Source organism: Babylonia areolata, chromosome 3 (genome assembly GCF_041734735.1).
Source record: "Babylonia areolata isolate BAREFJ2019XMU chromosome 3, ASM4173473v1, whole genome shotgun sequence".
Taxonomy (NCBI): Eukaryota; Metazoa; Mollusca; class Gastropoda; order Neogastropoda; family Buccinidae; genus Babylonia; species Babylonia areolata.
In genome coordinates, this window is record NC_134878.1 from 27,797,869 (window position 1) to 27,817,181 (window position 19,313).

At 45.7% G+C, this 19,313-nt stretch overlaps 2 protein-coding genes across 3 annotated transcripts in view; both read right to left on the minus strand.

Annotated features, from left to right (window-relative positions):
* Positions 1 to 3,169, minus strand: part of LOC143279909 (uncharacterized) — an 8,290-nt gene extending 5,121 nt beyond the window's left edge. For both annotated transcript variants that reach the window (XM_076584233.1, XM_076584234.1), the window contains exon 1: positions 2,970 to 3,169. The gene's annotated coding sequence lies outside the window, so the exon portion shown is untranslated. The remainder of the gene's footprint in view (positions 1 to 2,969) is intronic.
* A 13,868-nt stretch (positions 3,170 to 17,037) lies between these two features.
* Positions 17,038 to 18,705, minus strand: LOC143280275 (uncharacterized). The gene is made up of 3 exons (XM_076584906.1): positions 18,697 to 18,705; positions 17,332 to 17,908; positions 17,038 to 17,291 (listed from the first exon to the last, which is right to left on the minus strand). Exons 1-3 carry the CDS (start codon positions 18,703 to 18,705, stop codon positions 17,038 to 17,040), a joined length of 840 nt encoding a protein of 279 aa, XP_076441021.1.
* Between the last annotated feature and the right edge of the window lie 608 nt (positions 18,706 to 19,313).

Here is a 19,313-nt window from a genome sequence, read left to right on the forward strand (position 1 = left end):
CAGAAGAAGGGTGAATTGAAAGAGCAATATGTTAAAGAACGATTAGTTTATGTAAAAATGAAACAAAAACAGAAATGTGAATTTGGAGAAGAAAAAATAAGAAGATTGAAGAGTTCTATTAAGGACTCCAAGTCTTTTTGGTCAACAATTAGGACATTAAATAGAAAGGTAACAATATATATAGTGAAATAAGTATAAATCGGTGGTTCGAGCACTTTCGCATTGTTTTCAACATGGTTGATGATGGTTCAGATAATGATAAGAATGACATAGGATCAGATGCCTCTGAAGAGCCATTATTCAATGACCCAATTTCAAGAGAAGAAATTGTTAATAGCATAAGAAATCTTAAAAGCGGGAAAACTGCAGGGCCAGATAGAATCTTAGGGGAAATGTTAAAACAATCCAGTTCACAGGCAATAGACTTTTTAGTTATTTTATTTAATAAGCTGTTTAATGAAGGTGTATTTCCAACAGACTGGGCTAAATCTATTATAATCCCTCTGCATTAGAAAGGTGATACCAATAATCCAGACAATTACCGTTGTGTTGCATTTACAAGTGTTCTTGGTAAGGTCTACACAAACATTTTAAACAAACGGCTAACAGAATGGGCAGAAGCAGAAGAAAAAAACAATTGAGGAACATCAAGCAGGATTTAGATCAGGCTATAGTACAATAGACCATATTTTCACATTATACTCCCTTGTTCAAAAATATCTTCTTAGGAACACTAAATTATATGTAGCTTTTATAGGTTTTCGCAAGGCTTTTGATCCTGTCAACAGGAACTTGCTGTGGTGTATACTGCATAAAGAGGGTGTGAATGGTAAATTATACATGGCACTTAGAAGTGTGTATGACTCAGTGCTTGCTTGTGTGAGGTACAGATGTGTATATTCTGAAGTGTTTGAATGTCCGCGTGGAGTGAAGCAAGGATGTTTAGGTTTACTTTTCTGTTTTCATACTTTTCTTTTCGGTTGAGCACGCCGTGAGTTTGTCGAGCGTGGGTAAAGCCGTTTTCGACATGTGTTTTTTTATTGTCTTTCAACAGATCTTGTGATTTTCTTTGCATGGTTGTTGCTGCGACTTTGATTTATGTATTCATGCTGGTTTGGTTTGGTTTGTTTTTATGTTCTTAAACGAATATTCTGATGTGTCCCATGCCAATAGGACTGTAATGTCAATGGCATTAAAACATTTTTCAGTTTCAGTTTCACTCTGTGTGTGTGTGTGTGTGTGTGTGTGTGTGTGTGTCAAAACAGCCAGACACTGACAGGCATATTTCTAACTTCCATGCAGTCTGAACAGAGATAGTGTCAGTTGTGACACCCGCTGACCCACACTGACTTACTTTCACACACACACACACACACACACACACACACACACACACACACACACACACACACACACATCCACTGACAACCATACACTGACGTTCACTGACGCACACTGACACCTAGCCCCAGTGTAACAACTGCAGGCAATAAATAAATCCAATTTGAGGTAAATGGCAAAATGGCCCACCATACAGACCACATGACGAAACAGACCTGACTGCACAACAACAGACCTGACTGCACAACAACAGACCTTACAGTACAACAACAGACCTTACTGCACAACAACAGACCTTACAATAGAAAACAGACCTTACAGCATAACAACAGACCTTACAGTACAACAACAGACCTTACTGCACAACAACAGACCTTACAATAGAAAACAGACCTTACAGCATAACAACAGACCTTACAGGACAACAACAGACCTTACAATAGAACAACAGACCTTACAGCACAACAACAGACCTTACAGTACAACAGCAGACATGACTGCACAAGAACAGACCTGACTGCACAACAACAGACCTTACAGTACAACAACAGACCCTACAGTACAACAACAGACCTTACAGCACAACAACAGACCTTACAGCACAACAACAGACATGACTGCACAAGAACAAACCCTACAGTACAACAACAGACCTTACAGCACAACAACAGACCTTACAGCACAACAACAGACCTTACAGCACAACAACAGACCTTACAGTACAACAACAGACCTTACAGCACAACAACAGACCTTACAGCACAACAACAGACATGACTGCACAAGAACAAACCCTACAGTACAACAACAGACCTTACAGCACAACAACAGACCTTACAGCACAACAACAGACCTGACTGCACAACAACAGACCTGACTGCACAACAGACGAAACAGTCCTGACTGCACAACAACAGACCTTACAATACAACAACAGACCTTACTGCACAACAACAGACCTGACTGCAACAACAGACCTTACAGCACAACAACAGACCTTACTGCACAACAACAGACCTTACAATACAACAACAGACCTTACTGCACAACAACAGACCTGACTGCAACAACAGACCTTACAGCACAACAACAGACCTTACTGCACAACAACAGACCTTACTGCACAACAACAGACCTGACTGCACAACAACAGACCTTACAGTACAACAACAGACCTGACTGCACAACAACAGACCTTACAGCACAACAACAGACCTGACTGCACAACAACAGACCTTACAGCACAACAACAGACCTTACTGCACAACAACAGACCTTACTACACAACAGACGAAACAGACCTGACTGCACAACAACAGACCTTACTGCACAACAACAGACCTGACTGCAACAACAGACCTTACAGCACAACAACAGACCTTACTGCACAACAGACGAAACAGACCTTACTGCACAACAACAGACCTTACTGCACAACAACAGACCTTACAGCACAACAGACCTTGCAGTACAACAGACCTTACTGCTCAACAACAGACCTTACTGCACAACAACAGACCTTACAGCACAACAGACCTTGCAGTACAACAGACCTTACTGCACAACAACAGACCTTACTGCACAACAACAGACGACGCAGACATCACAGCACAGCAGACGACACAGACCTTAGTGCACAACAGACGATGGCGGGTGAGCAGGGTTGGTTGGCTCAGTCAGTTGTGGCAATGGGTGAGAGATGAAAACACAGTCTGCTGCTGTCTGCCCTCCCTTCGACCTGTGTGACCCTTTGTCGCTTGGTCGTCTGATCAGGTGTGCTACGGTCCCTTTCTTTTGTACCACTCCGTGTGTGTGTGTGTGTTGAGACGTGTGTGTGTGTGTGTGTGTGTGTGTGTTGAGACGTGCGTGTGTTGAGACGTGTGTGTGTGACGCCGGCTGTACGTTGATCTCCTGCCTTCGTCACGTGGTGTGGGAGAAGGGAGGGGTGGGGAAAGGGGAGAAAGAGTTGGGGGTGAGGGGTCACGCTGCGTTTCATGTCTTTGTTTTGCTGTGGTGGTCAGGGGCTGTCCCTCTCTCTCTCTCTCTCTCTCTCTCTCTCTCCCTTTCTCTCCCCCTCCCTCTCTCTCTGTCTCTCCATCTCACTCTGTCTCTCTGTCTCTGTCTGTGTGTGTCTGTGTGTCTCTGTGTGTGTGTGTGTGTGTGTGTGTCTCTCTCTCTCTCTCTCTCTCTCTCTCTCTCTCAGTGCAGGAGGATTACATGAGTATTGACAGGATGTCTGTTCCTGTGGTGGTGGTGGGGAGATGGGACGGGGGTGTTTTTGCATGGGGCACGGCGGTGCGTTATATGTCCTTTCAGCTTTGTCATGGTTATGACTCTCTCTCTCTCTCTTTCTCCAGTTGAATTCATTTCTCTCCTTCCCTACCCCCCTCCTCCTCTCTCTCTCACTCTGTGTGTAGGTGTGCGTGTGCATGCGTGTGTGTTATCGTTGATTGATTTCGACTGCAACCCCTATAGCCATGTCTGCATCTCTTTCTCAAACACACACGCACGCACGCACGCACACACACACACACACACACACACACACACACACACACACACACGTAACCAAGGCAACACATCTAAAGTCTCATTGTCAAACGTCACCCCCCCCCCCCCCTTCCCCTCTCTCCCTCTCCTCTCCCCCTCCCTCCTTCTCTCTCCCTCTCCTCTCACCCCCCCTCCCCACACACAGAGCCCCAGGCCAGAGATGTATCCCCGATAGTTCAGGGGTACCGTGACTATGACCACCCCACGTGACAGAGCAGTGCCTGGACCTCAAGTCGGCTTTCTTGACGCACAACACGGAGGTTGGTAATTATGGTGCATGGTAAGTGTCAGAAGGTTGAAAATACATACAGATTTTTTTTCTACAGATTATCAATAAAGAAATAAATGAAAAAATATATAAGTTAGGCAGTGTCCCACACCCTCTGTGTGTGTGTCTGTCCATGTGTGTTTGTACATCTGTGTGTATGTCTGTACATCAGTATATGTGTGTGTCTGTACATGTGTGTGTATGTCTGTACATCAGTGTGTGATGTGTGTGTCTGTACATCTGTGTGTATTAAATTGTACATCAGTGTGTGTACATGTGTGTCAGTACAACTGTGTGTATGTCTGTACATCAGTGTGTGTATCACAGTATGTGTGCGTCTGCACGTGTATGTCTGTACCACTGTTTGTCTGTACATCAGTGTGTGTATCACAGTATGTGTGCGTCTGTACGTGTGTGTGTGTCTGTACATGTGTGTGTATGTCTGTACATCAGTGTGTGTGTGTGTGTGTGTATTTGTGTGTCTGTACATGTGTACCACGGTGTGTACGTGTGTGTATGCATGTACATGTCTGTGTCTGTACAGAGACAGACAGATAGACAGAGAGAGGGTGGTACACCTCTCTTTGAACTGAACAGCTGAACATACTACCCTGACACTCCACAGAGGCAGGCAGACAGAAACAGACTGGTGCGGTTCCCTTTGAAGTGAACAGACTGCACTGACATCCCACGGAGGCAGGCAGGCAGGCAGACACAGAGGCAGACAGACAGGCAGAGACAGACACAGAGGCAGACAGACAGACAGACACAGAGAGACACAGAGGCAGACAGACACAGAGGCATATAGACAGACAGACACAGAGAGACACAGAGGCAGACAGACAGACAGACACAGAGACAGACACAGAGGCAGATAGACAGACAGAGACAGACACAGAGGCAGATAGACAGACAGAGACAGACACAGAGGCAGATACAGACAGGCACAGAGACAGACAGACAGGCACAGAGGCAGACAGACAGGCACAGAGACAGGCAGGCAGAGACAGACTCATACATATCCCTTTGAAGTGAACAAACTGCACTGACATCCCACAGAGACAGAAAAAGACGGACGATATGGATCACGTGGTGGTGTGTCCTCTGGGAAGTGAAGAGGGGGAGGGGAGGGCGGACCATGACAAAGAGGGGGTCATTCATTATAAGGGGGAGGTGGGGGTGAGGGAGGGAAAGGGGGTGTGCCTGGGGCGTGAGGGTGTTGTAGGAAGTGGAGAAGAAACTGGTCATCTGTCTCTCTGTCTTCCTCTTCCCCCACCACCCCTTCTCTCTCTCTCTCTCTCTCTCTCTCTCTCTCTCTCTCTCTCTCTCTCTCTCTCTCTCCAGTGTGTCAGACATGACTTATGGGACATGACACTGTCAGACATGACTTGTGGGACATGACACTGTGTCAGACATGACTTGTGGGACATGGCAGTGTGTCAGACAGGACTGGTGGGGACATGACACAGTGTGTCAGACATGACTTGTGGGACATGACAGTGTGTCAGACAGGACTGGTGGGGACATGACACAGTGTGTCAGACATGACTTGTGGGACATGACACAGTGTGTCAGACATGACTTGTGGGACATGACACAGTGTGTCAGACATGACTTTTGGGACATGACACAGTGTGTCAGACATGACTTGTGGGACATGACACTGTGTCAGACATGACTTGTGGGACATGACACAGTGTGTCAGACATGACTTGTGGGACATGACACAGTGTGTAAGACAGGGCTTGTGGGACATGACACAGCATGTCAGACATGACTTGTGGGACATGACACTGTGTCAGACATGGCTGGTGGGACATGACACAGTGTGTCAGACATGACTTGTGGGACATGACACAGTGTGTCAGACATGACTTGTGGGACATGACACAGTGTGTCAGACAGGGCTGGTGGGGACATGACACAGCGTGTCAGACATGACTTGTGGGACATGACACTGTGTCAGACATGGCTGGTGGGACATGACACTGTGTCAGACATGACTTGTGGGACATGACACAGTGTGTCAGACATGACTTGTGGGACATGACACAGTGTGTAAGACAGGGCTTGTGGGACATGACACAGCGTGTCAGACATGACTTGTGGGACATGACACAGTGTGTCAGACATGACTTGTGGGACATGACAGTGTGTCAGACATGGCTGGTGGGACATGACACAGTGTGTCAGACAGGGCTGGTGGGACATGACACAGGGTGTCAGACAGGGCTGGTGGGACATGACACAGTGTGTCAGACATGACTTGTGGGACATGACACAGTGTGTCAGACATGACTTGTGGGACATGACACAGTGTGTCAGACAGGGCTGGTGGGGACATGACACAGTGTGTCAGACATGACTTGTGGGACATGACACAGTGTGTCAGACATGACTTGTGGGACATGACACAGTGTGTCAGACAGGGCTGGTGGGGACATGACACAGTGTGTCAGACAGGACTTGTGGGACATGACACAGTGTGTCAGACATGACTTGTGGGACATGACACAGTGTGTCAGACATGACTTGTGGGACATGACACAGCGTGTCAGACAGGGCTGGTGGGACATGACACAGCGTGTCAGACAGGACTGGTGGGACATGACACTGTGTCAGACGTGACTTGTGGGACATGACACTATGTCAAACATGACTTGTGGGACATGACACAGTGTGTCAGACAGGGCTGGTGGGGACATGACACTGTGTCAGACATGACTTGTGGGACATGACACAGTGTGTCAGACATGACTTGTGGGACATGACACAGCGTGTCAGACATGACTTGTGGGACATGACACAGTGTGTCAGACATGACTGGTGGAACATGACACAGCGTGTCAGACAGGGCTGGTGGGGACATGACACAGTGTGTCATACATGACTTGTGGGGACATGACACAGCGTGTCAGACAGGGCTGGTGGGAACATGACACAGCGTGTCAGACAGGGCTGGTGGGAACATGACACAGTGTGTCAGACAGGGCTGGTGGGAACATGACACAGTGTGTCAGACAGGGCTGGTGGGAACATGACACAGTGTGTCAGACAGGGCTGGTGGGAACAGACTTAACGTGACATACCAGGTGTGTTCCCCCTCTTCTGTGACCCGTTAACTAGTAGACAATACCTGGGGTAAATAACCCAGTTAACCCCCACCGGTCAGCTTTCCTGGTGCTGTCCTGCACACGGAAGCTGATATGACCACAGGGGTTTCCACTGACCACAAGGGGTTCCAGGGGGTTCCACTGACCACAGGGGGTCCCACTGACCACAGGGAGTTCCACTGACCAGGTCACCGGTCCCTCAAAGCGGTCACCGCTGTGTCCAGGAAGACGGGTTGCTGGCCCTTTGACATTCTCAGCCACAAGCCTGGCCGTGGAGAAACACAAAGAGACTTAGTGACCCAGTTAAAAGTGAGACCTCTGCCACGTCTCTCCCCCTCCCTACCCCTCCCGGTGTTCGTGTCAGGTGTCGGGTGACGTTGGTACCGTTAGAACCACAAAGCGGTGACAGCGTCATTGTTCTGTGCTGAAGGGAGGACGTTGGCTTACACGTGTTCTGGGGCCCTCCAGATGTCTGTCAGTCAGTCAGCTGAAGGGCTTGACCAGCCCCGCTCAGATCGGTGACGTAGCAGTTGGTTTAAATAATCTTTAATTATACAACAATACACATGATTACAATGCAATGAATGACAAAAGAGCATCAACAAGCTTAAAGCTTATACTGTGCTCACAACGTTGCACTTCAATTTTATCATGACGGCTGATGAACCATATTATGACTTGTATCAAATAGCATTCATAAACAGTAAGTAATGAAATAATGAAATAAAACAAATAAACAAACAGTACATAATATAGTAAAATAATGCTAATATCAATATTAACATGAGATTAAATTTATTATCACCAGAGTAATTGGCCTAATAGAAGAAAAACACGAAGAAGAAGAAAATTTAGAAGAATGGTGGGTAAGGTGGTGGGGGAGGGGGAACAGAGGGGAGGGGAGAAATTCTAACAGATCATTGGCCAATCCATTCAACTTTGAATATTTGGTCAGTCAAATAAATCCAACATATATTTTACGAATATAATCATGTTGTACCCTTTCTTCACAATACTTTCTAAGCTAAAAGATCTATTTGAATCGGAGATAAACTGGTGAACAGTTTGAAATATGAATATATTTGTATGATTTTGGAGAACAGGTCTGTTCCCCATGAAGGATTTACCCCCGCCACAGGCAGCACAGGGCGTGATCCTTTTTTTTATTGTTATTATTTAAGGGTCAGCTGGTGTGTTCACTTGTTGCATCCCCCCCACCCCCCACCCACCCCCCTTCACAGTGAACGAGTGGGGAGGGGAGGGTACGTGTCTTCTCTCTCTCTCTCTCTCTCTCTCTCTCTCTCTCTCTCTCTCTCTCTGTCTGTCTGTGTCTGTCTGTCTGTCTGTCTGTCTGTCTCTCTCAACCGGGAATCTGCCCGAGCGTGTGTGTGATGGGGAGGGGAGGGTGGGGGGGATGGAAGCAGTAGAAATGCTAAAAACATTCATGGTGTTACGAAAGTACTTGCGTTCCGAATAAATTTAATTACACTTGCCAGCAGCAGCAGTTGTTGAGGAAGCTGCCAATACAGTTGCGGTTATTGCACTTAATTAGAAGTAATAGTACTTAATTAGCGACACCAGCTGGAGTTACAGAACGTAACTTGCAGTTATAGTACTTGATTAGCAAACGGCAGCTGAAGCTCTAAGTAACTAGCAGTTATAGTACTTACTTAGCAACAACAGCTGCAGTTGAAGTACACAACAAGCAACAGCAGCAGTTGTGATAGAAGGGCTTCAAAAAAACGACCGTAATGTTCACGTTTTTGTTTTCTGTTATGTTTTTTTTGTTGGGTTTTTTTTTTTTATGGGTTTTTTGGGGGGCAGTGTCCGTCAGTGTGTTTTTGACTCTGCTGCTCTCAACACGATGTTGACATTCTGTTTGTTGTTGTTGTTTTTAAATAGTGATCAATAGTCATGGTGGAACAGTCTCTGTCTCCCGATCAGTACTGATCAATAGTCACGGTGGGCCTGTCTCTGTCTCCGTTCACCGTGACACACAGTGGGGATGATGCTGACACCTGCAGCATGTAACACAGCAGTGTGGATGATTTTAACACCTGCAGCATGTGACACACAGTGTGGGGTGATGTTAACACCTGCAGCATGTGACACACAGTGTGGGGTGATGTTAACACCTGCAGCATGTGACACACTGTGTGGATGATGCTAACACCTGCAGCATGTGACACACAGTGTGGGGTGATGTTAACACCTGCAGCATGTGACACACAGTGTGGGGTGATGTTAACACCTGCAGCATGTGACACACAGTGTGGGGTGATGTTAACACCTGCAGCATGTGACACGCTGTGTGGATGATTTTAACACCTGCAGCATGTGACACACAGTGTGGGGTGATGTTAACACCTGCAGCATGTGACACAGTGTGGGATGATGTTAACGCCTGCAGCATGTGACACACTGTGTGGGATGATGTTAACACCTGCAGCATGTGACACACAGTGTGGGATGATGTTAACACCTGCAGCATGTGACACACAGTGTGGGGTGATGTTAACACCTGCAGCATGTGACACACAGTGTGGGATGATGTTAACACCTGCAGCATGTGACACAGCAGTGTGGGGTGATGTTAACACCTGCAACATGTGACACAGCAATGGGGATGATGCTGACACCTGCAGCATGTAACACAAAGTGTGGATGATGCTGACACCTGCAGCATGTGACACACAGTGTGGGATGATGTTAACACCTGCATGTGACACACAGTGTGGGGTGATGTTAACACCTGCAGCATGTGACACAGCAGTGGGGATGATGCTGACACCTGCAGCATGTGACACAGCAGTGGGGATGATGCTAACACCTGCAGCATGTGACACAGCAGTAGGGATGATGCTGACACCTGCAGCATGTGACACAGCAGTGGGGATGATGCTAACACCTGCAGCATGTGACACAGCAGTGGGGATGATGCTGACACCTGCAGCATGTGACACAGCAGTGGGGATGATGCTAACACCTGCAGCATGTGACACACAGTGTGGGGTGATGCTAACACCTGCAGCATGTGACACAGCAGTGGGGATGATGCTAACACCTGCAGCATGTAACACAGCAGTGGGGATGATGCTGACACCTGCAGCATGTGACACAGCAGTGAGGGATGATGCTAACACCTGCAGCATGTGACACAGCAGTGGGGATGATGCTGACACCTGCAGCATGTGACGCTGCCACAGCCAACCCTCCACAGCCGAGACCTCAGAACATAGCTATTCTATTGTATATGTATTTCTCTTTTTTGTCACAACAGATTTCTCTGTGTGAAATCCGGGCTGCTGTCCCCAGGGAGAGCGCGTCGTTACACTAAGAGCGCCACCCATCTTTTTGTATTTTTTCCTGCATGCAGTTTTATTTGTTTTTCCTATCAAAGTGGGTTTTTCTACAGAATTCTTCCAGGAACAACCATTTTGTTGCCGTGGGTTCTTTTACGTGCGCTAAGTGCATGCTGCATACGGGACCTCGGTTTATCGTCTCATCCGACCTGCACTCAAGGTCTAGTGGAGGGGGAGAAAATATTGGCTACTGAACCGTGATCCGAACCAGCGCGCTCAGATTCTCTTGCTTCTTAGGCGGACGTGTTACCTCTAGGCCATCACTCCTAGTTTAAAATTCCCAAGATGAGATAGTGTCTGTGCTCTGAATGAGCAGTTGTACGGAAGGCAGTTACAGGTCAGCAGCAGCGCTGTATGCTGTGGGTGTCAGCACCAGAGACAGACAGGCGGCCACAGAAGTTAGCGATCAATACCCTCCACCATCCCCCCCCCCCCCCCCCCCCCGAGCCCCCTCATTGTGTGTAGCGGCAGTGGAAGCAGTGGGTGCAACCAGGCGTGACCGTCAGGTGGAGCACAACACAGAGGGGTGAGAGAGGACTGTTGAACGCCACAGAGAAGCGACTGACAGACATGATTATTGAACACACACAGAGGGGAGATAGGGGGGGAGAACAACTGGGGTGACATGCTTGATCAAAACAGAGAAACAGTGAGAAAACCGAACTTATGACAGCATCAGTGACTCCTTTAGAACCATGTGCATAGCTGCAAACTTCGACAATGTGCACGTCTGTGTGAAAAAAGTGTTGTGTTCCCCCACAACAATGTCCACAGTAATGTTCCCCCACAACAATGTCCACAGTAATGTTCCCCCACAACAATGTCCACAGTAATGTTCCCCCACAACAATGTCCACAGTAATGTTCCTCCACAACAATGTCCACAGTAATGTACGTTCCCCCACAACAATGTCCACAGTAATGTTCCCCCACAACAATGTCCACAGTAATGTTGTTCCCCCACAACAATGTCCACAGTACTGTACGTTCCCCCACAACAATGTCCACAGTACTGTACGTTCCCCCACAACAATGTCCACAGTAATGTTCCCCCACAACAATGTCCACAGTAATGTTCCTCCACAACAATGTCCACAGTAATGTACGTTCCCCCACAACAATGTCCACAGTAATGTTCCCCCACAACAATGTCCACAGTAATGTTTCCCCCACAACAATGTCCACAGTAATGTTCCCCCACAACAATGTCCACAGTAATGTACGTTCCCCCACAACAATGTCCACAGTAATGTTCCCCCACAACAATGTCCACAGTAATGTTCCCCCACAACAATGTCCACAGTAATGTTCCCCCACAACAATGTCCACAGTAATGTACGTTCCCCCACAACAATGTCCACAGTAATGTTCCCCCACAACAATGTCCACAGTAATGTTCCTCCACAACAATGTCCACAGTAATGTACGTTCCCCCACAACAATGTCCACAGCAATGTTCCACCACAACAATGTCCACAGTAATGTATGTTCCCCCACAACAATGTCCACAGTACTGTTCCCCCACAACAATGTCCACAGTAATGTTCCCCCACAACAATGTCCACAGTAATGTACCTTCACGACAGCGTGCACATGCAGTAGCAAAGTCGGGTAAAAATGTTTTTAAAAAAACACCTTTTCTCTATAAAGAACTCAACGCGTCCGTGTTTGGATACATGTTTATGAGCAAGGATGATAATTATAACTCTAATCAATATTTGAACATCCATCCCGTTGCTCGTTAAATAGTTGATGATCAAAGCGCATGTGCCTACCGCATATCCCTTGTATATTATTGTGAAACGAGAATACAAATTCGAACGTGTCCCCCCCTCCCCCTCCTCCTCCTCCCCCCAACACACACACACACAGAATATACACCAAAACATACAGCCTAACAGTACACACACTGACCTTGGTCCCAGCAGGCTGTCGGCAAACCACATCTGTCAGTCCTTGTCATCTGATGCAGCAGGCACTGTCTGAGTGACTCACAACTCGAACTGGAACCCTGTGTTCTGATTGGTTGTATGCAGATTAGACTGACACGCTCTGTGCACGCGCGTTCTGCCGTCTTGGCTTGAAAGGAAAAAAAGACGTGTGGTTTGTTCAATGTCAGTGGTCGGGACTGAAGTGGTTGCCCTCTGCTGCTGGTGACCATGTCAGCCAGTGCTACTGCCCATGTGGGGAGTAGACACGATGTAAACGTGTATCTCGAGAGAGTAAACCTGGCCAGAAAATCTCTGGACATGGAGGGGCTGACCAGATTGGACTTGTTGCCCGATACACCTGCCTGACAACAGAATACAGCAGCCTGGCTGACACATTCAGGGAACTGTTGGGGAAGTGTTGGGGGACGGGGGCAGGTGTGGGTGGGGAGGGTAGAAAGAGGGAGGGGAAGACGGGAAAAAAAAACGATGGACTGAGAACACTGCAGAATGGACAGGAAAATAACCATTTCGCAGACACCCAGGTTTTGACAACGGACGGACGTCAGTGGAGGACTGTGGTGATCCGTTCTCCGCGATGTCCCGTTGACTCTTACACGGTTGAGGGAGAACTTGAGGGAGAATACAGTGCAGTAGCGGACAAAAAGTACAGTAATTCCCAGAGCTTTGGACGGAGGGGCAGCATTGCAGAAAGGCCAGAGACTAAGACCCGACACAACTAGAGGAATCTGAACACTTGTGTGCGTGCGGCGTCCCCATGACTCTGTATAATGAGGGAGAAGAAGTTTTTGTGCAAAACCTTTTTTTTTTTTACCTGTCAGTATAACTGGGGGTTGGAGGCGGAGGGGGGTGGTCTGTTGTGACTGTTGACCTTATCATATATAATTATATCGTGTCTTCATCCCGCAAGTCCCTTACGTGCATTCGTGTGTGTGTGTGTGTGTGTGTGTACGTGTGTGTGTGTGTGTGTGTGTGTGTGTGTGTGTGAAGTTCATTATTTGTGATCGTAATGAGGGTTTAAGTATAAGTTTTCAATACTGCTGTGTACAGCCTTTTTACATCCTGTCCTGACAAAAGATAGAAAAGAAACATGAAATTAACAAAAAGAAATAAGGGAGTTGGGTAGGGAAACCATAACATGAAAATCAATCATTGCAAGCAACACACAAGAAATTCTATAGCGGGACTTTAAAATACTGTCGCGAATAACAAATAAACATACACATGACACTGACACAGTTACAACATACAAAAGCAGCATCACAAAATCATTAAACCATATTACGATTCAGAGAGAGAGAGAGAGGTTCAGTCCAGTACATCCAGTTCAGTTCAGTTACTCAAGGAGGCGTCACTGCGTTCGCACGCAGGACAAATCCATATACGCTTTTCCACATCTGCTAAGCAGATGTCTGACCAACAGCGTAACCCAACTTACGCGCTTTGTCAGGCAAGTAGAGGGGAAATGAAATGAAATGAAGTAGAATAATAATAATTACTTTGCTAATGAATAAGTAGATAATTAAATTAATAGATTGATCAATGGAAAATAGTAAAAATAGATAAGTTTAAAAAAATTTAGTTTAAAAGATAAGTCAATAGATGAATGAAATAGAATATGTTTTTTTTAAAATGATATGAGTAACAACAATGATGATAAAATTATATATATGTGTGTGTGTGTGTGTGTACTAATTATTATTATTAGTAGTATTATTATTGTTATATACATATATATTTATAATTGAATTAACACACACACACACACACACACACACACACACACACACACACACACACACACACACACACACACACACACACACATATATATATATATATATATATATATATATATATATATATATACATACATACATAATTGAATAAACATATACGCATACTCTCTCTCTCTCTCTCTCTCTCTCTCTCTCTCTCTCTCTCTCTCTCTCTCTCTCTCTTTGCAGAGGAGATGAATGAGGCCATTCACCATCTTAGGAATAATAAAGCGGCAGGTATTGATGGTAATATCCCTTAAATTTTCAAGACCGCAGTCACATGTGGCAAAATAACTAATTTTCTCGTCCATTTATTTAATATCATCTTTTCATCTGGATGTTATCCAGAAGCTTGGACAGAAGCCCTGATCCACCCAATACACAAAGGAAATGCACACGATCCTGATAACTACAGAGGTATTTCCTTGCTAAATGTTTGTCGCAAAATTTTTAGTTATGAATAAACGATTGTCAACTTTTGTAGAAGAGAAAAATATTCTTGGCGAGATACAATTAAGCAGGCTTTCACAAGGACCACTCAACAGTTGACCACATTTTCACGCTCTTTGCTATGATTCAAAAACAACTATTGAGAAACAAAATGTGTGCTGCGTTCATTGATTTTAAGAAAGCCTTTGGTTTTATTTCTCATTGCAAACTGTGGCCCATTTTACACAAACTAGGAGTAAAAGGGGATATACTGAACACACTACGGAGTATGTATAAAACTGTTAAGGCCCGCATTCGTATTGGAAGCCAGATTCTAGAAGCTTTTCATTGTCTTAAGGGTTTCAGACAAGGTGAAATAACCAGTCCCATTTTGTTTTCCTTATTCATTAACGAACTGGCTCAGGACATCATTAAAAATGGAAAACATAGTATACAATTTTTCCCTGATGTGCTTGAACTTTTTATTTGACTGTTTGCAGATTGTATTATTTTGCTGTCAGACACGGTTACAGGCTTACAAAACCAGTTAAATGTAGTAAGAGATAGACCAAAAGAATCTTGGTAAAAGTCGACTTACGTGGGATAAAAGAGGCGACGTATCGAGCCACAGGCTCTTCTTCAGGCAAATGAAATAAGTGACAGACAGAAAGATACAGACAGAGAGGGAGAGAGTAAAGTTCAGGAAAGGAAAGTGATGGGAAGTCACAGGAGAGGATACAAAAAAACAAAGAAGGGTGAGTAGAACTGTGAGTGTGTGAAGGAAAGAAGAGACTCCGAAGGGGGAGGAGGGAGGGAGGGGAGGGGGGAAATGGTGGGTGGGGGGTGAGAGGGAAGGGGTGGGAGAAACTATTAGGGACATATGAACAGGTAAGCGAAATAAGAAGTATGTATATTTCAATATAGTTATGGTAAAAAAAAATTTTTTAAATAAGATAAATAATAATAAATGATTTAAAAGGAAAAAGAAAAAAAGTTGTAATCATGAGGATGATGATAATAATAATAATAATAATAGTGATGTTAATAGTGATGATAATAGTAATGATATATATATATATATATAAATTAAAGGAGAAAAAAAAGAAAAACATTGAAGGCAGCATTGTGTAATATGTTCCTCTTCCCCTTCTCTCCCTCTGTCAAAATGAACACTAGTATTTAAATATGAGGGGGGTGGGGGGTGGACGAGGCGATGTTTTGAAAGGAAGAAAAGGGGAATATACATATATAGATGAATACAATAAAAATGAATTAGAATAAGAAAACATAAGTTAAAAAAATGGGGTGGGGGTAGGGGTGGCGGAGAAACAGAGGAAAAGGGAAATAGGGCAAGGATCAGAAAGGGGTTAGAGAATGCCTGGAAGACCGCTGCCGTCACTCTTTGGTGTTGAGTCCAGCTGGGGCGATGGTACCCAAGGCGGGTAATCACGGTAGATTCCATGAAACGCCGGTACAGGCCCGTGGGTTGGTTTTTTCCTGACAGCAGCGATCCTCACGTGGGTAAAACTGAAGGGGGCTGTTGAAATGGGTGCCCACTGGGTCACTGTAGCCAAGGCGCATGGAGCGCAGGTGTTCAGTGAAGCGCTCGTTCAGGCTGTGGTATGTTTCACCGGTGTACTTTTTGGCACATGGGGTGCAAGAAAGGACATACACCAGGTTCTCTGATTGACAGCCGAAGTGCGCCCTGACTGAATTACCCAGTGGGCTGGTGAGGGTGGTGGAGGTATCCAAGAAGGAGCAGGTTTTGCACCCCTTCCGGCCACAAGGACTGGTACCAGGAGGGAGAGGGGGCCCAGATCTACGAACAGCAGCTCGCACCAAGTGGTCCCTGAGGTTGGTGTTTCTTTTGAAGGCAGTGAGTGGTGGGTGGGGAAATATCTCACTCAAGCGTGTGTCAACCTTACGAAGGTGAAAATTGTTGACAACAGGGAGGTTGTGGGGGTGAAAGGTCAGGACTGCCACAATACGCTCATCCTTCTCTGTGTTCTCGGGCATCAGTGTCTGGGAGCGGGGGATGGCACGGGCCTTTCCAAGGCCTCTCTGGATCAAGGCCTCAGGGTACTGTCTGGCTAGGAAAAAGCCAACCATCCTCTCAGCCTGACGTTCAAAATCCAGCTCATCACTAAAGATGTGTCTGGGCCGAAGAAACTAGGAGAAAGGAATGCTGTCATTGCAGGCCTGGGGGTGGCTGGGTGAGTACATGAGGTACGAATGGGAGTCAGTATCCTTATAAGATACACTTGTGGTCAGAAAGTTGCAGGTGGGTTGGATGGTGACAACGGATGTCCAAGAACGGGACGGAGGAGTTGGAGATGGTGTGGGAAAATTTCAAGGCAGGGTGGAAGTTGGACATGAAGTCAGTGAAGGCCTGAAGGGACTCTAAGGGGCCTGTGGCTATGCCAAGGCAGTCATCGATGAAGCGCTTGTAGAGGGCTGGTCTGACACCCGTGTACTGGCTGAAGGCCTGCTCCTTAATGTATCCTACAAACAAATCAGGCAAAGCTAGGGCCCATTATTGTGCCCATGGCAACGCCGCCGCTCTGCTGCTGGAAGTGGTCCTGGTCGAACGAGAAGGAGTTGAGGGTCAGTACAAGCTCAGTCATCAGGATGGTGGGGAAATGGAGGTGGAGAGAGCTCTTAGGAAGAAAGTGTTTGACAGCCAGCATGCCTTCCTGATGGGGGATGTTGGTGTACAGAGACACAATGTCCATGGTGATCCTCTGCTTCTCAGTGCAGTCAGCAGGGAATGAGAAGTCGTTCAGGGGATTTAGGGTGTGGTTGGTGTCCTTCACGAAGGTGGGCAAGGCAGCCACCATTGGCTTAAACACTGAGTCCAGGAAAGCCGAAATGAGGGCGGTGGGGCAAGCACAGGCCGAAACGATAGGTCGTCCAGGGTTGTTGACCTTGTGTATTTTGGTGAGGATGTATAGGAGGGACTCACGAGGCTCTTTCATGACGGCATGGAGGGCTTCAAACGGAACATGACCATTATCAACGGCCGTCTTGATGGTCCTTCTGATGAGCGCCTTGCCAGCCTTGGTGGTGTCTCTGGCGATAGGGACGTGTAAGGTGGTGGTGGACAGCTGAGACCTGGCTTCCTGTAGGTAGATGAGCTAGAACTTCATGTAAATCTTGACAGATCCAACATTGTTATTTTCAGAAATGTGGCAAAGAAAGAAATGAGGGTTCTACAAAGGGCAAGTGACTTCAGTGGTAAATTCTTATTAGTATCTTGGTCTGATTTTGTCAACAAAATTATCATTTCGTGAAGCCGTCAGTGAATAGACTTGTAAAGCGAGAAAATGGGTCGTTGACATTTTTAGGACTTTTGAGATTATGAGATTGTTCAGCATCCATTTCCCTAAAACTATTTGACACACAAATTAAGCCAACTATTTTGCGGTATGGTGCAGAAATATGGGGTTTAACACAACAGAAAACGGTGGAAAATGTTCACAACTTTGCATTAAAAAAAATTGCTGAATGTCAGCCCCCGAACCCCAAACGACATGGTGTACGGCGAAACTGGACGTTACCCCTGATATGTTTTTACTAATGTTGCTTTTTACGTTTAACAACACTAGATGATTCCAGACTTCACGAAAAGCATACAACATGCTTCTATCACTTCATAATGATGGTAAGATTTGTTGGATATCTCATGTTTGTAAGGTTTTACACGAGACTGGTTTTGGCTTTGTATGGGAAAATCAGGGGGTGGCTGATCAAAATATATTCCTGGGGTCTTTCAGGCAGAGACTGATGGATTGTTACCCCCAAAAGTGGAATGAACATACCAGCAGCAGCACTAGATTTAGTGTTACCGCACATTCAGAATACCCGTATCCTTGGAATCCTACTTCACAACAGTTACGAACAAACATACCCGTGGCATCCTGATAAGATTTAGATCAGGTATATCCGAACTACACACACACACACACACACAAAACACAAAAAAACGTTACACTTCTGTATCAGAGCAAGACCTCATATGCTCATTCTGCCACAATGCTATAGAAACAGAACTGCTTTTTTTTCTTCTTTTCTTTTTTTTTTTTTTTCTTTTTTTTTTCCACTGCACAGAATTGAACAATCTACGACAGAAGTATATTCCTGAGAAATACATGCTTTATACTTCGATAACTGGATTTCAGCGTTTGATGCAAGATGAGCATTGTCTCCATGACCTTGGTAGATACATTTATCATGCAAACCGACGTCGTTAATGCTTTTTCCCATTTCTTGCCCTCCTTTTTTTTTCTTTTTTTTTTATAATCCTTTTGAAGATGTATATTACATTGTTGATGATGTTTATAGTATACTATAACAACGGTTCACTCTAACATTGTCAGCATGATCAGTTGTATGGCCAGTATGATCAATAAAATTCTTGCGCTCTCTCTCTCTCTCTCTCTCTCTCACACACACACACACACACACACACACACACACACACACACACAAACCACTTACGATTTTCGACACGGCTGCAAGGGATAC